This window comes from Manacus candei, unplaced genomic scaffold (genome assembly GCF_025592945.1).
Source record: "Manacus candei isolate 608988 ecotype Guabito, Panama unplaced genomic scaffold, ASM2559294v1 h1tg000050l, whole genome shotgun sequence".
Classification (NCBI taxonomy): domain Eukaryota; kingdom Metazoa; phylum Chordata; class Aves; order Passeriformes; family Pipridae; genus Manacus; species Manacus candei.
Window position 1 is genome coordinate 9,787,501 of NW_026138098.1, and position 15,335 is coordinate 9,802,835.

Sequence of the window (15,335 nt, forward strand, 5' to 3'; positions counted from 1 at the left end):
GTGGTGGGAAGGCTTTCATGTAGCTACATGTTTATTTTATTTAATTTTTTTTTGTTAACTGTTTTACTCAGTAGCTTTTACATATTAATATCAGCTCCATGAAAAGTGGGAAAAATAAAGCATTTGGGGAACTAGTGAAAGAATCTTTATATCACAAATATCTATCTGTTTTTAAGAATTCTCTGTAATTGTCCTTAATCTGGTTACTTTACAATTCTTTGTCATCACCATTTCTAAAACTTACAAATCCTCTCCTGCAGAGTTCAGTATGCATTACTGATACATTACTGGGCACACAGGTTTCACAAAGAAGATACCAAACAAATATGTGATGTTAAAATACTTATGCTTCTAAATATATTTATTCTAATACTTCGCTGGTCCAAACTCTCTGTATGAAACCCTTCAGAAATCTGACCTGTAAGAAATCTTGACTTTACTCAGACCTTCTTTTCAGTGGCTACCGGGAAATAATAAAAAAATACCAGTTCAAATACCCGCTTTGCTACAGCAGTAAGTAACAGCAGAGATTAATTTCAGAAAATAAACTGAAACATTTGAGGAACTGACCATTAAAACAGGCTTCTCTCTAAATATTTATGATCCATTTTATAACTGGAAGAAAGGTGTTCTGGAATACTGATCTCTAGTGTTACACCTACAGATCTACAACACTCACAAATAAATAATAAATATTGATATGTGTGTGTGTGGGTCTACCTACCTGTACTGTATTTTCAATGGGTGTGAAATATCCAATATAATACATCAGCTCTTTGAATACCTCACTCCAAACTCAAAACACTGTGAAATCCTGTGCAATTTTTACAATGTTTCAGCAACGGTTTATACCAAAGCAATGCTTTCATTTTCAATACCAGTGTATAAATGTATTTTCCCTATCAAAGATTTTGTGATGCAAACATGATTATTACTGTACCTGATTTGATCATGGTATTCTAGGAGAGATCAAATAATAGAGGAGTTTTTTCCCCCTTCTTTTTCTAGTGCCTTTTAAAAAAATTCCAGTACCAAAGAATGTTAATTTCTAAGGTTTGATCTAGAGATTCCTACGTAAGTATACAATTATTAGGGAAAAAGAGGCACAACAGTGAATATTTTAAAGCAATGTAATCAATATTTTTGCTTTGTGTAGATTTCCCTGCAACAATGAACAAAAAGATCTACTTCAGATTTAGAAACTCAGCTTTAAAGGGAAAGCTAGACAACAAAAAGCAAGAAAGTACTCACCTCTTCACGTAATTTTATCAACTGCAACATGAACGCACAAAAAAGATAAAAAGGAAAGAAATGGCAGGAAAGAAAGATCAGTTGTGTGACAGGATACAGAATTAACATTGACAATTTATCTGTTTACATGTTTAGCATTTAAAAATCACAGACAAACACATTAAAAGAACCTAAACATAGACTACATGCAGAGTTTTTTGAACGAATAAAGATCACTTTCTCACACTGTCACATTAAACAAAGAGAATAGTGTGAAATTCTCTTTTAAACCACATCTAAGACACCATCATGAAATAAAGGGGAATGACTTCATAGAAGTCTATATTATAAAGAAAAAAACAAGTTTACTATTCCTCTCTTCCAAGATTGTACAGCTGAAGTGGTTTTGTATACACAAGTTTGCAGAATGTTTTCTGTATATTTTAGTTGTGACAACTGATTTCTTATTTTACTAGCAGATCTAACTTATTAATAGATGACTGCATCTTTATAGCATGTAACCAGTATTTCAATTTTTATATAGTTCTACTGTAACTATATTATCTAATTTTATTATTGAACTTCATACAGGGGGTTTTGCCATGTAAAAAACAAAAAGCAGCAGTTTAGTTAAATGGCTCAGAATTATGATTTATTGAACAGCTTATTTAAAAATAGACAAAGGAATAGGGAACAACATGAAACATATTTCCCTCAGAAAAGACCCATTCCAGGTTCTTAATCCACTATACAGAGTGTGTGTATATATACACACATAGAGTGTGTGTGTATACTTATATAGTATATACATTTATATTTATTAATTTATGCTTGTAAATCAACACAATCTAACACCGTTAATAATACTGCTCTGGTAGGTTTACTATAAAACTAAATAAAACCCCAGCCTGACTATCAAGCCATGTTGTAATATACTCTCCCCTTAGAGAGAGAGAGAAATTATTTGTAATGGAACAAAACCTATAATCACTGACAATAAATGTCTGCACAAGAGTGGCTCTTTATAAAAAAATTACAGTTCTCTCACCGATTCCAGTTGAATTCGAAAGTACAACAGCTACATAATTACCTCAGTTTATGCTGATATTTCACCTACAGTTTCATAGCACTAATTTTCAACATATGTAAGCTCAGAATGTTTACTACTACTTAAGTCTCACCAGTATGAAGGAAACAAAAGAACCTCCACTGTTTCATATGGTTCGTCTAAAACTGAACGTTACAAAACGGACAAGGAGGCTCTAACGAGATGTAATTAGGAGGGCTACTACACCACATCGACTCTAAGTGAACCAGCTCCTCTGCACATAGCTTAAAGGAACTTTGCTAGAATTTGGTATAAAGAAAACTGCATTGTCTGCCAAACCAATGCTTAAATTCAAGTGCCTGGCCTATCATAAATTGGTCTCTTTCTCCAGCTCTTCCCCCCCCTTTTTTCCCCAAAAAGGCAAACATTAAGGCTGTTTAGAAAGAGACGATCTGGGAGTTGATCACATAGCTATCTTTTCTTTCTGAGGCCACCATTCTTCAGTTGACTATGATACTTAAAGGGCCAAAGTTTAAAACGACTCTCCCGCAATAGAGCCCGTTTGGGCATGCCACCCTGCTATAATCAATGAGAGTTTTAAAATGCTGCACATTTGTTTTTTCAATAGGTCCCAAACAAAAATGTTCTATCTTGTTTGTGCTGCATGGCTGAATTTAAGCTCTGCATGGGATTTGCAGCTAAGCTAAGTAATGGGAGAGGGTTTGGGGTTTTTTTTAACATTGGCTGAAAGATATTCATTCAAATTAACAAAAGATATATTTTTCCCCCATTTAACAATGCTCTTGATGAAAATGTGTTGCCTTTACGTTTCTATTTTGAAACATTATTTTTATTATGCTCACTGCTGAACTATAAACAGCGTTAAGCCATGTGCAGCCACCATTTTAGGTTATGATAATCAGCATATTTTTGAAACAAAGATTTATTTATTTAATTTTTTGCAATACAGAATTCGATACAAGAGGTAATCTGTTCCTTTGTAGGCTAAAAAAAAAAAAAAAATCTGGTTTACGCTGGTTTGAACCAGTGGAATCTCTTGTGGCTAAGCCTTCTGCTGTGACTAAAATCAAAACTGCGCCACAGAGAGCAAGGGAGCGAGATGGGATGTGTGTGTGTGTGTGTGTGCACGCGTGTGTCTGTGAGGCACGTCACGTGACACAGAAAACTACCGAATTTTTTTTAAAAAGCTGATAACGCTACCGCCGTCTCTGTCCGCATATAGATAACGAATAAATGCTGAACTCTATTAAACGCCCTTTACACATTATCGTGGGTCGAACACACAATTTTCTGAACTTATGATGACAGTCTATTTATTTTGCTATAAACCCTCGGCATGTAACGAACAGATTTGTGTCTGGTAATGATCTGCTCTGCCAGGGCTATATAAAATGATACCGACCTTCTTTAGATCTTGGCGAATTAAATTGACCAACTTCACCCCCTGGTCTGTAGCTGAAGTTTGACACACTTTATGCACAGCAAGTCCAAATCTAATATTATCACAACTTTGTAGTCAGAAATTAAGTAGCCACAAAACATTTGTTCACCAGAAATCACTTACAAAATGTATGTATATACAGACACACAGTTTAACCTAATGAGGATTTATTTTAACTTACTAATGAACAGAGTTGCAAAAGAGAAAGGAACACTTGTATCTCAAGGAAGTTGGTAATACTGTACCTGACATTATTTTGGTCGAGAACGATTTCTGATTTAACCCAACATATCCCTTCTCAAAACCATATGAATTGCTACATAAACCAGTTCTATTATTATTAAAGTGAAGTCACAACTTTAAGTAGTGTATCATTGCAATGAAAAACTCAAGGGATTTAAATTAAAAACTTTCAAGGGATTTGCTTAATGTTGGTGGCCAGGATGACAAACAAGACTTGAAAGCAACAAAACCTGTTTGAGACCACTCCTGGAAAATAAATAACAACCCAATGCACACAGTTTTTGGGATTGGGTGAGTGAAGTGGGGTTTTTTTATGCAAGAGGGGATGTCTCTTGATTCTCAACCTCTAAGTGCCTCATTTGACTACATTCATATGGTTCAAATTAAGAAGAAATTAATTTATGCTAAGCAATGACTTTACTAAACTCTAAGGGCATTAAGAGCACTACATCACCACCTATCTAATTAAACAAAGATACATTTATTTCAAAAGAAACTTTCAATAGCAAAACTGTATAATTCTTACAACTTCTTACAGGAAATTTCTATATGCTTTATCTGGTAAAATTAGTTAAGTCTTAGTATACACATTATATGGCAATTGTATTCTAATCTATCATCCAGATATAATGGCTGCTACTTATGGGAGACATTTTGGAAAACCAAGAAGACAAAAGACAAATCATCATTTGCTAATTCTTCAATCTGTTCTTTGTGCTTCAATCTTTCTTCTTGGGAGAACAACTGGAAACTCATACCTATCACCCTACCTATTACAGCTTGTAACTTGGCTGTGGTTCACTGTAATTGTACCTCTGAAACTCAAATTAAAAAAGAAGTTGAATAATGAAAATATCCAATTGTTTATTTCCCCAATAGTGCCTTATTTATTTCTTGATATTTAATATGGTCATACTAGCCAGTATACAATAAGTTCCTTTTGTTTTCTCTCTCCACCAAAAACATTATGCAAGTGTTATCACAATGACAAAGACCATACCCAAAATGTGCTACTCGTATCTCTTATTTGCCTCTGGATAACACCCTAGGCTGCCCAGATATCCAGTATTTCTATTGCCAGATTTTACCAATATTTGTGGATTAGTACAGGAGCAATTCTGAACTGGCAACTTTTTTCAATACCTCCTGTCAGAAGAGGAATCCTTCCTCTCCGCTCTCACAGTTTGGTGACTGAACTGGGGAAAACAAACCCATCATTTTTCAGTTAAACTAATTTAACCTAATCCAAACTGACTGAGAAGTAAAAATCTTACAGCATCAGGGTCAGGGTCAGTCCACGTACCTATATTTATTTCCACCAGAGAAACTGAAAGCAAGCATTTGAAACATTTTCAAATATTTTACTAGGCTGTAAGTTATATCTGAGCATCTTTTTATCATCTAGTCCAAGTTTTCTATCAATATAATAATGTATAGGAATGAAAGTGTATTAGACCTGGGGTTACCGAGTTAAATACGACAATATATCATGTTCGGTATATGGTAAGTACCCAAACCTTACATATGATTTTGATGGCTGTACATTTTAATGAGCTCAATACTAGCTGAAGTTTTTGCACTAACTGCTTGCACTCATAACTACATGTACAGAAGTACAGACATAAATAAGGATATTTAATAAGAAAAAGAAAATGTGAGATTTATTCTCGAAAAAACACAATAAATAATGTATTTTTAAAAATAATGGCATTCACATATTTAAAAGAAATTAGGTGACTCCCTTGCGGTGCTATTTCATAATATTTTTTAAGAAAGGAATTCAGAACTTTCAAAGGTACAGGGGTAACAGCTTCAAGTTGGGTTATGGAATACGATTTTGATTACCTAAAAGACTATACAAAACTCTTTAAGCAGCCAAAATTTTCTTCCATTTCTTCATTTGGAAGAAAAAATCCTCATGTTGACAAATGGTTGAAAGCAGCATTTAGTTCCTTGAGATGAGACCATGTCTCTTCCATCACATTTGGAAAAAAGATCATACCTCATAAAAAGTGCACACATGAACCAGTTAATTACACATTCCCTAAAAAGTGAAAATAAAATATTTTATCTCATCCCTACCCATAAGATATTCTAAGTAAAGTTTCTTATCACAATTGCCCTTTTATGTCTGAATTCACACAGTTTTGTCTTGAAATGTAAAAATAGCAGCACCTTAAGAGAAATAAAATGAGAATCTTAACACTTTCACAGGACTGCATTTAAAATCATGACATGCAGACTATGAAACTCTTTTTCCTAAAATCACCTTTTCCATAAATTAATTATTGGGATAAAACCCCCTCTTTATTTTACTCAAATTTTGGAATCTCCCCTTCCTATAATACATAAATATGAAGATTAATATCTTTTAAATTTAATTCTTCACATAGATATCAGAGCTGCTCTACTCTAGTCTTGTGTCTTCAGATAAACTGTATCCTGTGTATGCTTTCATTAATGTATGAATTAAAGTCTATTAAAGAGCTTAAAACTTATAGAGCATATTTAAAATACTGCATAAGATAAGGGTAACAAGGTCTGTGTTTTGAAAGTCATTTTACCGGGTAAGTCTCCAAGTCTTTTTTTTTTTCCGTTCTTAGTGGAGCTGAGCTTATACTGCAGGTATAGAAGATACAGAAAATTTCAGAACATTATTGTGATCCATTTCCTTATTTACTATCACATTTCTTGAGTAAGCATTTAAACAATTTTCTCTTTCACAATAAAATAATTTGGATTCTATATCATCAGAAGAGGCAATCTGACATTTAAGAAAACTTTTGGCTAAATTCTAATTCAAAAGGTACAACTTTGATGACATAATTTTCAAAAAGAAAAGAAATATTCTGCTTTCAAAGTGCCAAACAAGTTTCAGCCCCAGAACAAATATTAACAGGTAGGTCAAAGTCTCCTGAATAAAACACTGCCTTTGTAATTTTGGGTAGTTTAGCAGGATCATCACGTAGTATCCAGAATAACAATTTGGTTACAAGATTTTAAGAAAGCCTCAGGATTATCAAGCTTTCATTCATTAAAAGAGATGGATAGCATTCTGCATCCTGGTACAACATGCATTATGAAAGCATGCTCTTATTAGTACAACTTGTGTTTTTGGTACAAGAAGAGAAAATCTGTTTAGGGAAGGAATCACACAAGGAAACTGAGTGGGGTACTGCCTAATTCTGTGAGCGCACTTTCATTTGTTTTGCCTGCCAGTGTTGATTTAATTATACTGCATTATTATCAAAGCTGCATTATGTACTTTTTTTATTCCTTTTACATGTGTTTGAGGTGAAGACCTTGGCTTTGTCGGCAAACAGCGTGTTTCAAGTTATTTCTTAAGTACCAAATAATAAAGAAAAGAGAAGAAAAGATTTTTTTTAAGATAGCAGACAGTGATCACAAGTTAAAGGGTTAAATGTAAGATCTCCAAGAAACATTTTGAAGTTGATTAAGACCCCAGCTTTGCATTAAATAGTATCACTTCCACATGAGTTGTTGCTAATGCTGTTAAGGAGCAGCTTGAGAAGCCCAGTGTGCCAGTGACCTCCTTCACCCTCCAGCCACCCACTAGGGCTTCTTGATTAGCATCCTACCTGGTTCTCTGAGGAATTCCCGTCATCCCCTAGGAGCTCATTCCGCACCTCATCACTGTAGGCGATTCGTGACCTTTTCTGTAAAACAAAAAGAAAAAAGGGTTAGGAAGTAAAGCTCCGAAGCCATTGGTATCAAGGCTGATCATCTTAAACCTCGAGAGCCCCCTAATGGATACCTATTTGATATAAAAAAAATAAAAATCTGCAAGTAAAAGTTATTACAAAGTTCTTCAACTGCTGTATTTTGACAAATCTGCATGGCAAAACTTTAGTATTTCTAAGACAGTCACACCCTCAACATTGCAGCAATGAAAGCAGCTTCAGTGAAGCTCAGGATAAGTAACATGTGATCCCAGTTATGTTAATGGAGTAACCAGAGAGGCAATATACAATAATATCAGAAGCAATCAAGAAAAGCCAGGGCAGGAACCAAACATATTTTTTTGAAGAACACTTGCTAGCTGGACACAGAACTCAACATAACACTGCAGTGATGCCACTAAACAGGAAAGGAAGACTGAGGTTTTCCCATACGACTAATATAAATCAAACCCGACCAACACACATTTGACATACTTGATTGGATTTAAAGATGTAAAAAATTAACAAGTGTTCTCTATGCTGCTAAGGCTATGAAGGCCTACTGGGAAAGGGCAAGAAATTAAAGGGCAAAAGAAAGGAGAGAAAACAACAGGACAAGGAAACACTGGTTTACAGCAGTTCAAGGAAACACCACAAAACTGGGACAGTCATTCATGGTATCCTTACAGTTGTTATTCACAGCTTATGAGCATCAGATTTGCTCATGAACTGATCATCACGTGGATTCTAAACTAGAACAAGTGCCAAGCAATGGAAAGCAAATGTCTGAAGATTACCAGGGTAGCACAGCATTCAATGGAACAACAGAGAAGTCCATAATGAGAACATCAGCCCAGCTTTCAATTTCTCTGTTAGCCAAATAACAGGTCCTTAGTCGGTTAATATTTACCATTAAAAGAGAGACAGAGTTTTTATCATATTTTCTATTTTTTTTCTTTTTTGAGAGTGGCTATGATCATTTTTATACTTCATCAGAGGAAGAAACCCAAGAGTAGCAAGAACTAAGCTGTAGGGCCTTCCTTTACCGATGGGAGCTTCCCTCACATCCTGCCACAGTAGTGACTACCAGTGGGAACTCAGAAAAAACAAAACCCTCCTCAAATCTTCCCTAACTGGACCATCATGCCAAAAGACTTCTTTGAGACTAAGGGACAGGAAACAACTCACTAGAAATTATAGTGAGCATAGGGAAATTCATTACCTTTGTGACAAAGAAGTTTAGAAGTGGGTCACCCGTTATGCCTGTGGTCTAGCAGTGGAGTAAGCCTTGTATTGGTCACCTCACAGCAAAATATTTTAGCTCTTTATCCTGTGTAGTTCACCCTTTATAACCAATATCATCGTTACAAAGCTTACCCATTTGTGATTCAGTTGCCAGGGTTCAGATCTAGATTATGTACTAAAGCTACAGATGTAGAAAGGACAAAGCATACCATGGACCTACGACATGAGGTGAATTGTGCCAAATCTTTTGGAGATCTCAGCTGTCACAGTTTCATACTAACCAAGCTAAAGTGGTCTACAGCATTAAAGGAAATGAGAACCTTTAAACAGGCTGTGGTATCAGAGCTGCCTGTTTAAATTATTCATTTCATCACTATGGGGGACTAAAACACTCCACAGTATGCAAGAATATCATATGGAGATGGGTTTTGGTTTTCTCTTTTTTCACCAAAAAGCCAACAAATTGGCATAGATTGCTCAATTATATTATTTTCCTATTTTTATTTGATACACATCAAATAAGGAAGGAAATTACAAATATATACCAATAAATATCTAATCTTCTTGTCTGATTAAGATTCAATCTTAAGACTTCATTTGAGGTCTAGTAGTTCAATTGTACAGTTTCTCCCAATTTCACAAAATGACTCAGCCCCATTGATTCTGTTAGTGTTGAATGTATTTATGATTATTAGACTGAGATGAGGAGCATGATGCTCCATGAGCTTGTTCTCCAGTGAACAAGCTGCCTAATAATATGTAGGGACTGAGATGGTCCTTGGTTACACATCATTTATTTGAAAGATTTAACTGGATGATATTCTCATTCTTAAGAGCCAGCATGGGAGAAAGGAAAAAGCACATATTTTATGGAAAAGAAATGTTAATAGCAATACAATTTTAAGAGACCTTTTATAATCTTTATATCATCACCACTGAACTTAATAAATATATTTGTATCATTGTTCTTTAATTGCAAAAATCTGTCATGATCTGAAAATCAGCAATTATATTAAAAGAAATAATGCTTTGACTACAATTAGTTACAACTCTTTGCCATAATCAATAAATAATTTGATACTAGTTTTGATCACAGTTTCACTTCCAAATGAATCAATAATATAAAAGGAAAGGTCTTTGAACTAAAGTGTTCATTTATTCTTTAAGGATTTGTCCAAAATATCAATATCTTAAATTACTATTCTTATTTTTATTAAAGTATTATTGGTTAACACTTCCAAATGTGGCTATACAAATTAGTTTGGCTTGTCTGAACTCAGTAATTAAACAATTTTCTATATATTTTTTTAGTTCATAACTATCAGCTGTTTATAAATACGTACTTTAGCCAAATGCAAGAATGATAGTTTGAGCTGGAAATGTCACACACTCTGCTACAGTTTGAAGGAACCCAATTCATAATGCATTTTATAAATAGTTAATGACTTCTATACATAAGCTAACCAGGCAAATCAAGAAATTGTCAACATTTTTAGTCTTAGTTGTCAGTTACCACTGTCTACTGGTACTTTATATGTATGTTTCTAGAAAAGACAGAAGCTTTACAGAGTTTGTAATCCAAGGCATTTCTGGGCAGCTCAATATAGGTTTAAGCGGTTCTGTGTGCAGGTTTTTGTCTGTAAAGGTCTGTCATATATTGAAGTTTTCCTTGTATTTTATATTTTCTTGTATATATCTAGACAAAAAGTCTAAGCACACAAGTGCTTTTGCTCAGTGGATATATTTCAAATGTACCATGTGCCCAAACACACGGTGACAGAAAAGGGTTAAGCTACTTTCTACAAGAACTTCAAGACAGAGAAAGTTTCAGGGGCTGTTTTAAATGTACTACAGTACCCAGACCTTCTGACAAGGAAGAATTTCTGATTCCAAGCAGACCTCTCTTGGTTTATGAACAGGATTTTTGCATACCGATTGGGTGATTTCCTTAAAGCCCTGTTCAAACAGATACACTTGCTCAGTTCTGTCTGGCAATTTGGCTTTAAACAATCTGTCTACTTGACCCAAGCCTTAACATTTCCCAATAGAACTGAATGTCTTCATGGGCAAGCCCAGCTAAATTAGAATTGAAATGAATTAACTCAGCTTAAACTAATTAAGATCTGTGATCTGCAGTACCACCCCCCTGTATGATTCTACATGTGAAGCAGGGTACACGTAACCAGACTGTAAGAATTCTGCTATACTACTAATCTGAGCATACCAATGAAGTTCGTCTATTACTAAAGCATATGAGAAGTTAATTTCCATGGCCTACACATGGCAAAGCAATTGCTTAAATTGCCTCACCTGGGAATTTAATACAATGTTATCATCAGACCAGCCACACTGTAAATAGATTTATAATGCTTTCCATGTGCTAGGCTAGGTTGCATATGAATTAAGTAATGATCTGGTATTACAATACAATCAGCTAGTTCCCACACCTGGCAGACAGGATATTTTGCTAAATTACTACCTATACAGATACATCACAACATAAAAACAGGAAAGGTAATGGGAAGAGAAACAATCTACATGGTGTCTGACCGAATTTTACATGGTAACCAAATAAGATGTAGATAGAAAGAGGGATCCAAAATAATCTGTTTCCAACATCTGCACAACAGAATACATACTTATTCATTTCTATTCAATTTTGGCCTAATTTTCCGCATTCTATACTTTAATTACCATCCACAAACTGAAATGTTCCCATTAGTGAAGGCCAGAACTAGCCTATGCCCCTTCACTTCAACGTACTTCCAGCAATCAGTCAAATAATTGATATAAAGTATTGTACATTTCCGTACATGAACTGAAGAATAGCTTTCTCCCTCCTAAATGCTAAGCAGCCCCCCAAACAAATGAGCAAACCTAGGTTCGTTTCAGACAAAAGACCCAGCAAATCCTTTCATCCCAACCTCTCCATTTTTCAGGCTCAATGTTTTAAGAACGGATTAAACAGATTTTTTTGTGGAATACCCGTAAATAAACAAAAAGGCTTATTTATCCACAAACATCTGTTTTCATACAAAATTCATTAGAATTTCCTAGTATATATAAATGTTTTAAAAAAATCTCCAGGCATCTGTTTCACGGTTTGGCCCTGCTCTAGATGTAAATAAATACTCAAGATTAACATAACCAAAAATAATTTGTAGGAATAAATTAGATTTTATTTTCTGTTCTTTGAGTGTAGTCATTTTTGCCATTGTTCTTGCTAAAAGCAAGGTGAAAAAAGTGACCTGATTCTCAGATGGATAGCTAAATACTGCAGAATATACACATTCATCTCCGCCTTTTGGAATAAGTATTTAAGTATTTTTTGCTGAGCAGAAATGGACAAGATACAGTTTAACAAATTCAGAGGAAAAATAAGAGATCCTACTTAACAATCTTAAAGCTTATGTTTAAACACAAACATAAAACGTTTCCTAATAAATAAAAAAAATTGAAATTGAATTAAAAATCATGTTCAAACATCAGTTTTCAAAACTTCTACATCTCTCTGCAGAGGTGATCCAGGAACAATAGACTAGACACTTCAGACTGTAATCCCAAAGGGGTTTTCCTGTTCCTAAGTAGCTTAGTGTTTAGCAGTTGGGTGTAAGAAGCAGGAAAATTATTACACAGTGCTAATATACAACCTGATGCAATGCCAGACTTCCAAGCATTTCCTTAAGAAAATAAAAAAAACCCTAAAGCCGATACATTTCTGTCCAAAAGTAAACAAAAACTATTCTACAAATCCACTGAAACTTCTGATTGAAAGAATCAATTCAACAGTATGTGTCAGCTGGCAAAAGTCAATGTCTCAGCCACCCCTGGACTTGCCTCCCTCCCTGCATGCACAGGGAATAGGCTGCAGGCAACTCTGAAAGAGAAACACACAACTCAAAACCCGTGTTCTGCCACTCTGCCAAGTGTCAACAGCTTCCTACAACGGTGGAGAGAAATCAAACCTCAAGTGCTAATGTGAAATTAATGCAGAGATACTATCACCCATCTTAAGCAGATGTCACAGGTCCATAAATCTTCTTTTCAATAATCTTCATCAAACACACTTTTGGTTCCATTATGGGGTGAGGGCAGGGAGGAAGGTCAAGTAAACTCCCACGAGGATACAACACATGTTGGTCATGAAAAATGGCAGCTTCTGCCCACAAAACTACTTCCACCTCAAACTCATGACCAGGGGACCATGTATGTCACCAGCATGGCAGATGCCTGAACAACTGCTACATTGCGTGGGCTGTGGGTAGGGACAAAAACAGGTCACCTGTGAACTGAAATTCATTGTTTCTGTGAATTTATGGAGTAACAGAGGATGACTCCTGTTGTATTCCTATTTGTATTTAGAAAACCAGCTTTTATTTACTTGAGCTCTGAATTTTAAACTTAATAACCTAGAAATGGAAAGATTTTTCAAAATTCAAAATCAGCAATGCTGGAAGAAAAGGTAAGAGCAAGGTTGGAGACAGGGGAACACCCTCTCTCCGACTCAGACACAGCTTAAAAATAAAGATATCTTAGGGGTAAAAACACACATGATGCAGGCTCAAAGTAACCCATAAACTGACTATTTATTTGGGTGATGGGGGGCTAAGTAGGATAAATTCTGTTGTTTATACCAAAGCTTCACACTTGGACTTCGAGGGAAAAGAGACATGTCCAGACTGTGGTCTCAACAAAACATCCACATGCAAAGAAGAGGAACAGCCAAAATTAAGTCAGTATTGTTCACAGATAAACTGATTCACAATTCCTGTTCAAGCTAACCTGCAGAACTATTTAAGGGTGTTCAGACTCTACATCAAATCACAGAAGACTTTCACTCCTAAAACAGACTTTAAAAAGTCCTGTGAGTCACTAATGTCTTATAGGCTACTGTTCTTCTACAGAAGTCTCTGCGAGATCTGCATAAATTTGTTTTAAAGATCCGCATAACTAGGCTACAAAAATAAGCTTATTTTGAAATGGTTTAACTGTGGCAGATCTTTGCATATAGAACTGGTAGATGCATACATGTAGATAAGCATACATGTAAGAGTTACAAGTTTCTCTGAAAAATTACCTTTTAGGGAAAATTGTTAAGGATAATGATGGAACAGAGAACTCCTAGTGCCTTTTTCAAGCACATCACCAAGCTTATGTTTCTTTTATGAAATCTTCATTGGTCATCTCAACTGCTCTTGCTGTAATGGCCTAACTCATATATTACAGTGGTTCCTTTTTTACTAAAAGCTTGCTTTTGTTCTTTTTATTTTTTAATCAACCTCATTTATCCACCCAATGCTATTTAGAGGACCAGGAGCAACTACACATCAGGATCATGTACTTCAGACTGTTTTGTGGTCCAAAGACTTTATGCTGTGTGTTAAGGGTGTAATTAACATAAGTGTTTTCTAAATCTTGGAGATGGAAGATAAACTCCAGTGTGTTGGACCAACAGAAAGATGAACCGAGAAAATGAAAATATGGAGACATTTTCCTCCAAAGGAAGAAGTTTATACTACGAGTGCCAACCTTTAAAGAGTGTGTTCCCAAAGACAGTGAGTCAGGGAGGGAAAAAAAAATCTTAAGGAGGCTTAAGATTTTTCAGCTAATTAGTTCACACTAATTAGTTCGTGGTGATGATAAACATCTCAGGTAAACCAAAACATTAAATGTTCATTAAAATATCCTTGTTTCAGCCGGTATTTCTACCTGGAGCCTAGATTCCCATTGCTAACAGTAACAAGACATCTGCTGGTACATTCCAACAGCTTCTCCCTTTCCCAGGAAAAAAGCATCCAAGTTTCACTTCCTTCCTCCATTTGATACTTAATTGCCTTTATCAGTCTCTATCTACATTCTCTGGCCTCACACTACAGAGATCAGGAACTGTAATGATAATCTATAATTGGGCTGAACCAGCTGCCATTCTTGAAAACTACCATCATCTTTCTCAGTTCTCCAACTCCCTGGATTTCTAATAGTAGGCAAAGCCTAGGAAAGACGGCATTTTTTTAGGCTTTCCAATTAAAAGTACAATTTTGCTACAGAGCTCAGTTCTATTAATAAATTATACATTTTGTCTACTGTGAACTCCAAGAATAAAAACCAAAATGAAGCCATAAAGACAGGTCTCATTTCGGACACCCATAATGAGGGCAGGGACATGAATGAGATGTTTCCAAGGCAGATGAATTGTCCCACCTACATTTGTGCTACTCTGATAGGATCTATTTTAAACCAAAGAAACTTAAGCAGACCTTTCCAAAAATACTTTTTAGTGCATAAAAATCTATTCTTAGACACCGTCCTTTTTTTCACTGATCATGCACACTCTCAGCAGCATCTTTCCACTCATATATTGATATGTATTTTTTAATTTCTGAAAATAATACACAGGATAAGAAATTTTCAGTTGAGCCCTAAGAAT

The 15,335-nt window shown here is 35.2% G+C and overlaps 1 protein-coding gene across 5 annotated transcripts in view; it reads right to left on the bottom strand.

The window, feature by feature from the left end:
- Positions 1–15,335, bottom strand: part of VTI1A (vesicle transport through interaction with t-SNAREs 1A) — a 271,371-nt gene that overhangs the window by 212,111 nt on the left and 43,925 nt on the right. For 3 of the 5 annotated variants that reach the window (XM_051799933.1, XM_051799930.1, XM_051799932.1), the window contains exons 4-5: positions 7,583–7,660; positions 1,252–1,272 (exon numbers count right to left, since the gene is read on the bottom strand). In XM_051799933.1, coding sequence (XP_051655893.1) covers positions 1,252–1,272; positions 7,583–7,660 — 99 coding nt within the window. The remainder of the gene's footprint in view (positions 1–1,251; positions 1,273–7,582; positions 7,661–15,335) is intronic. The other 2 variants (XM_051799934.1, XM_051799931.1) reach the window with 1 other exon arrangement.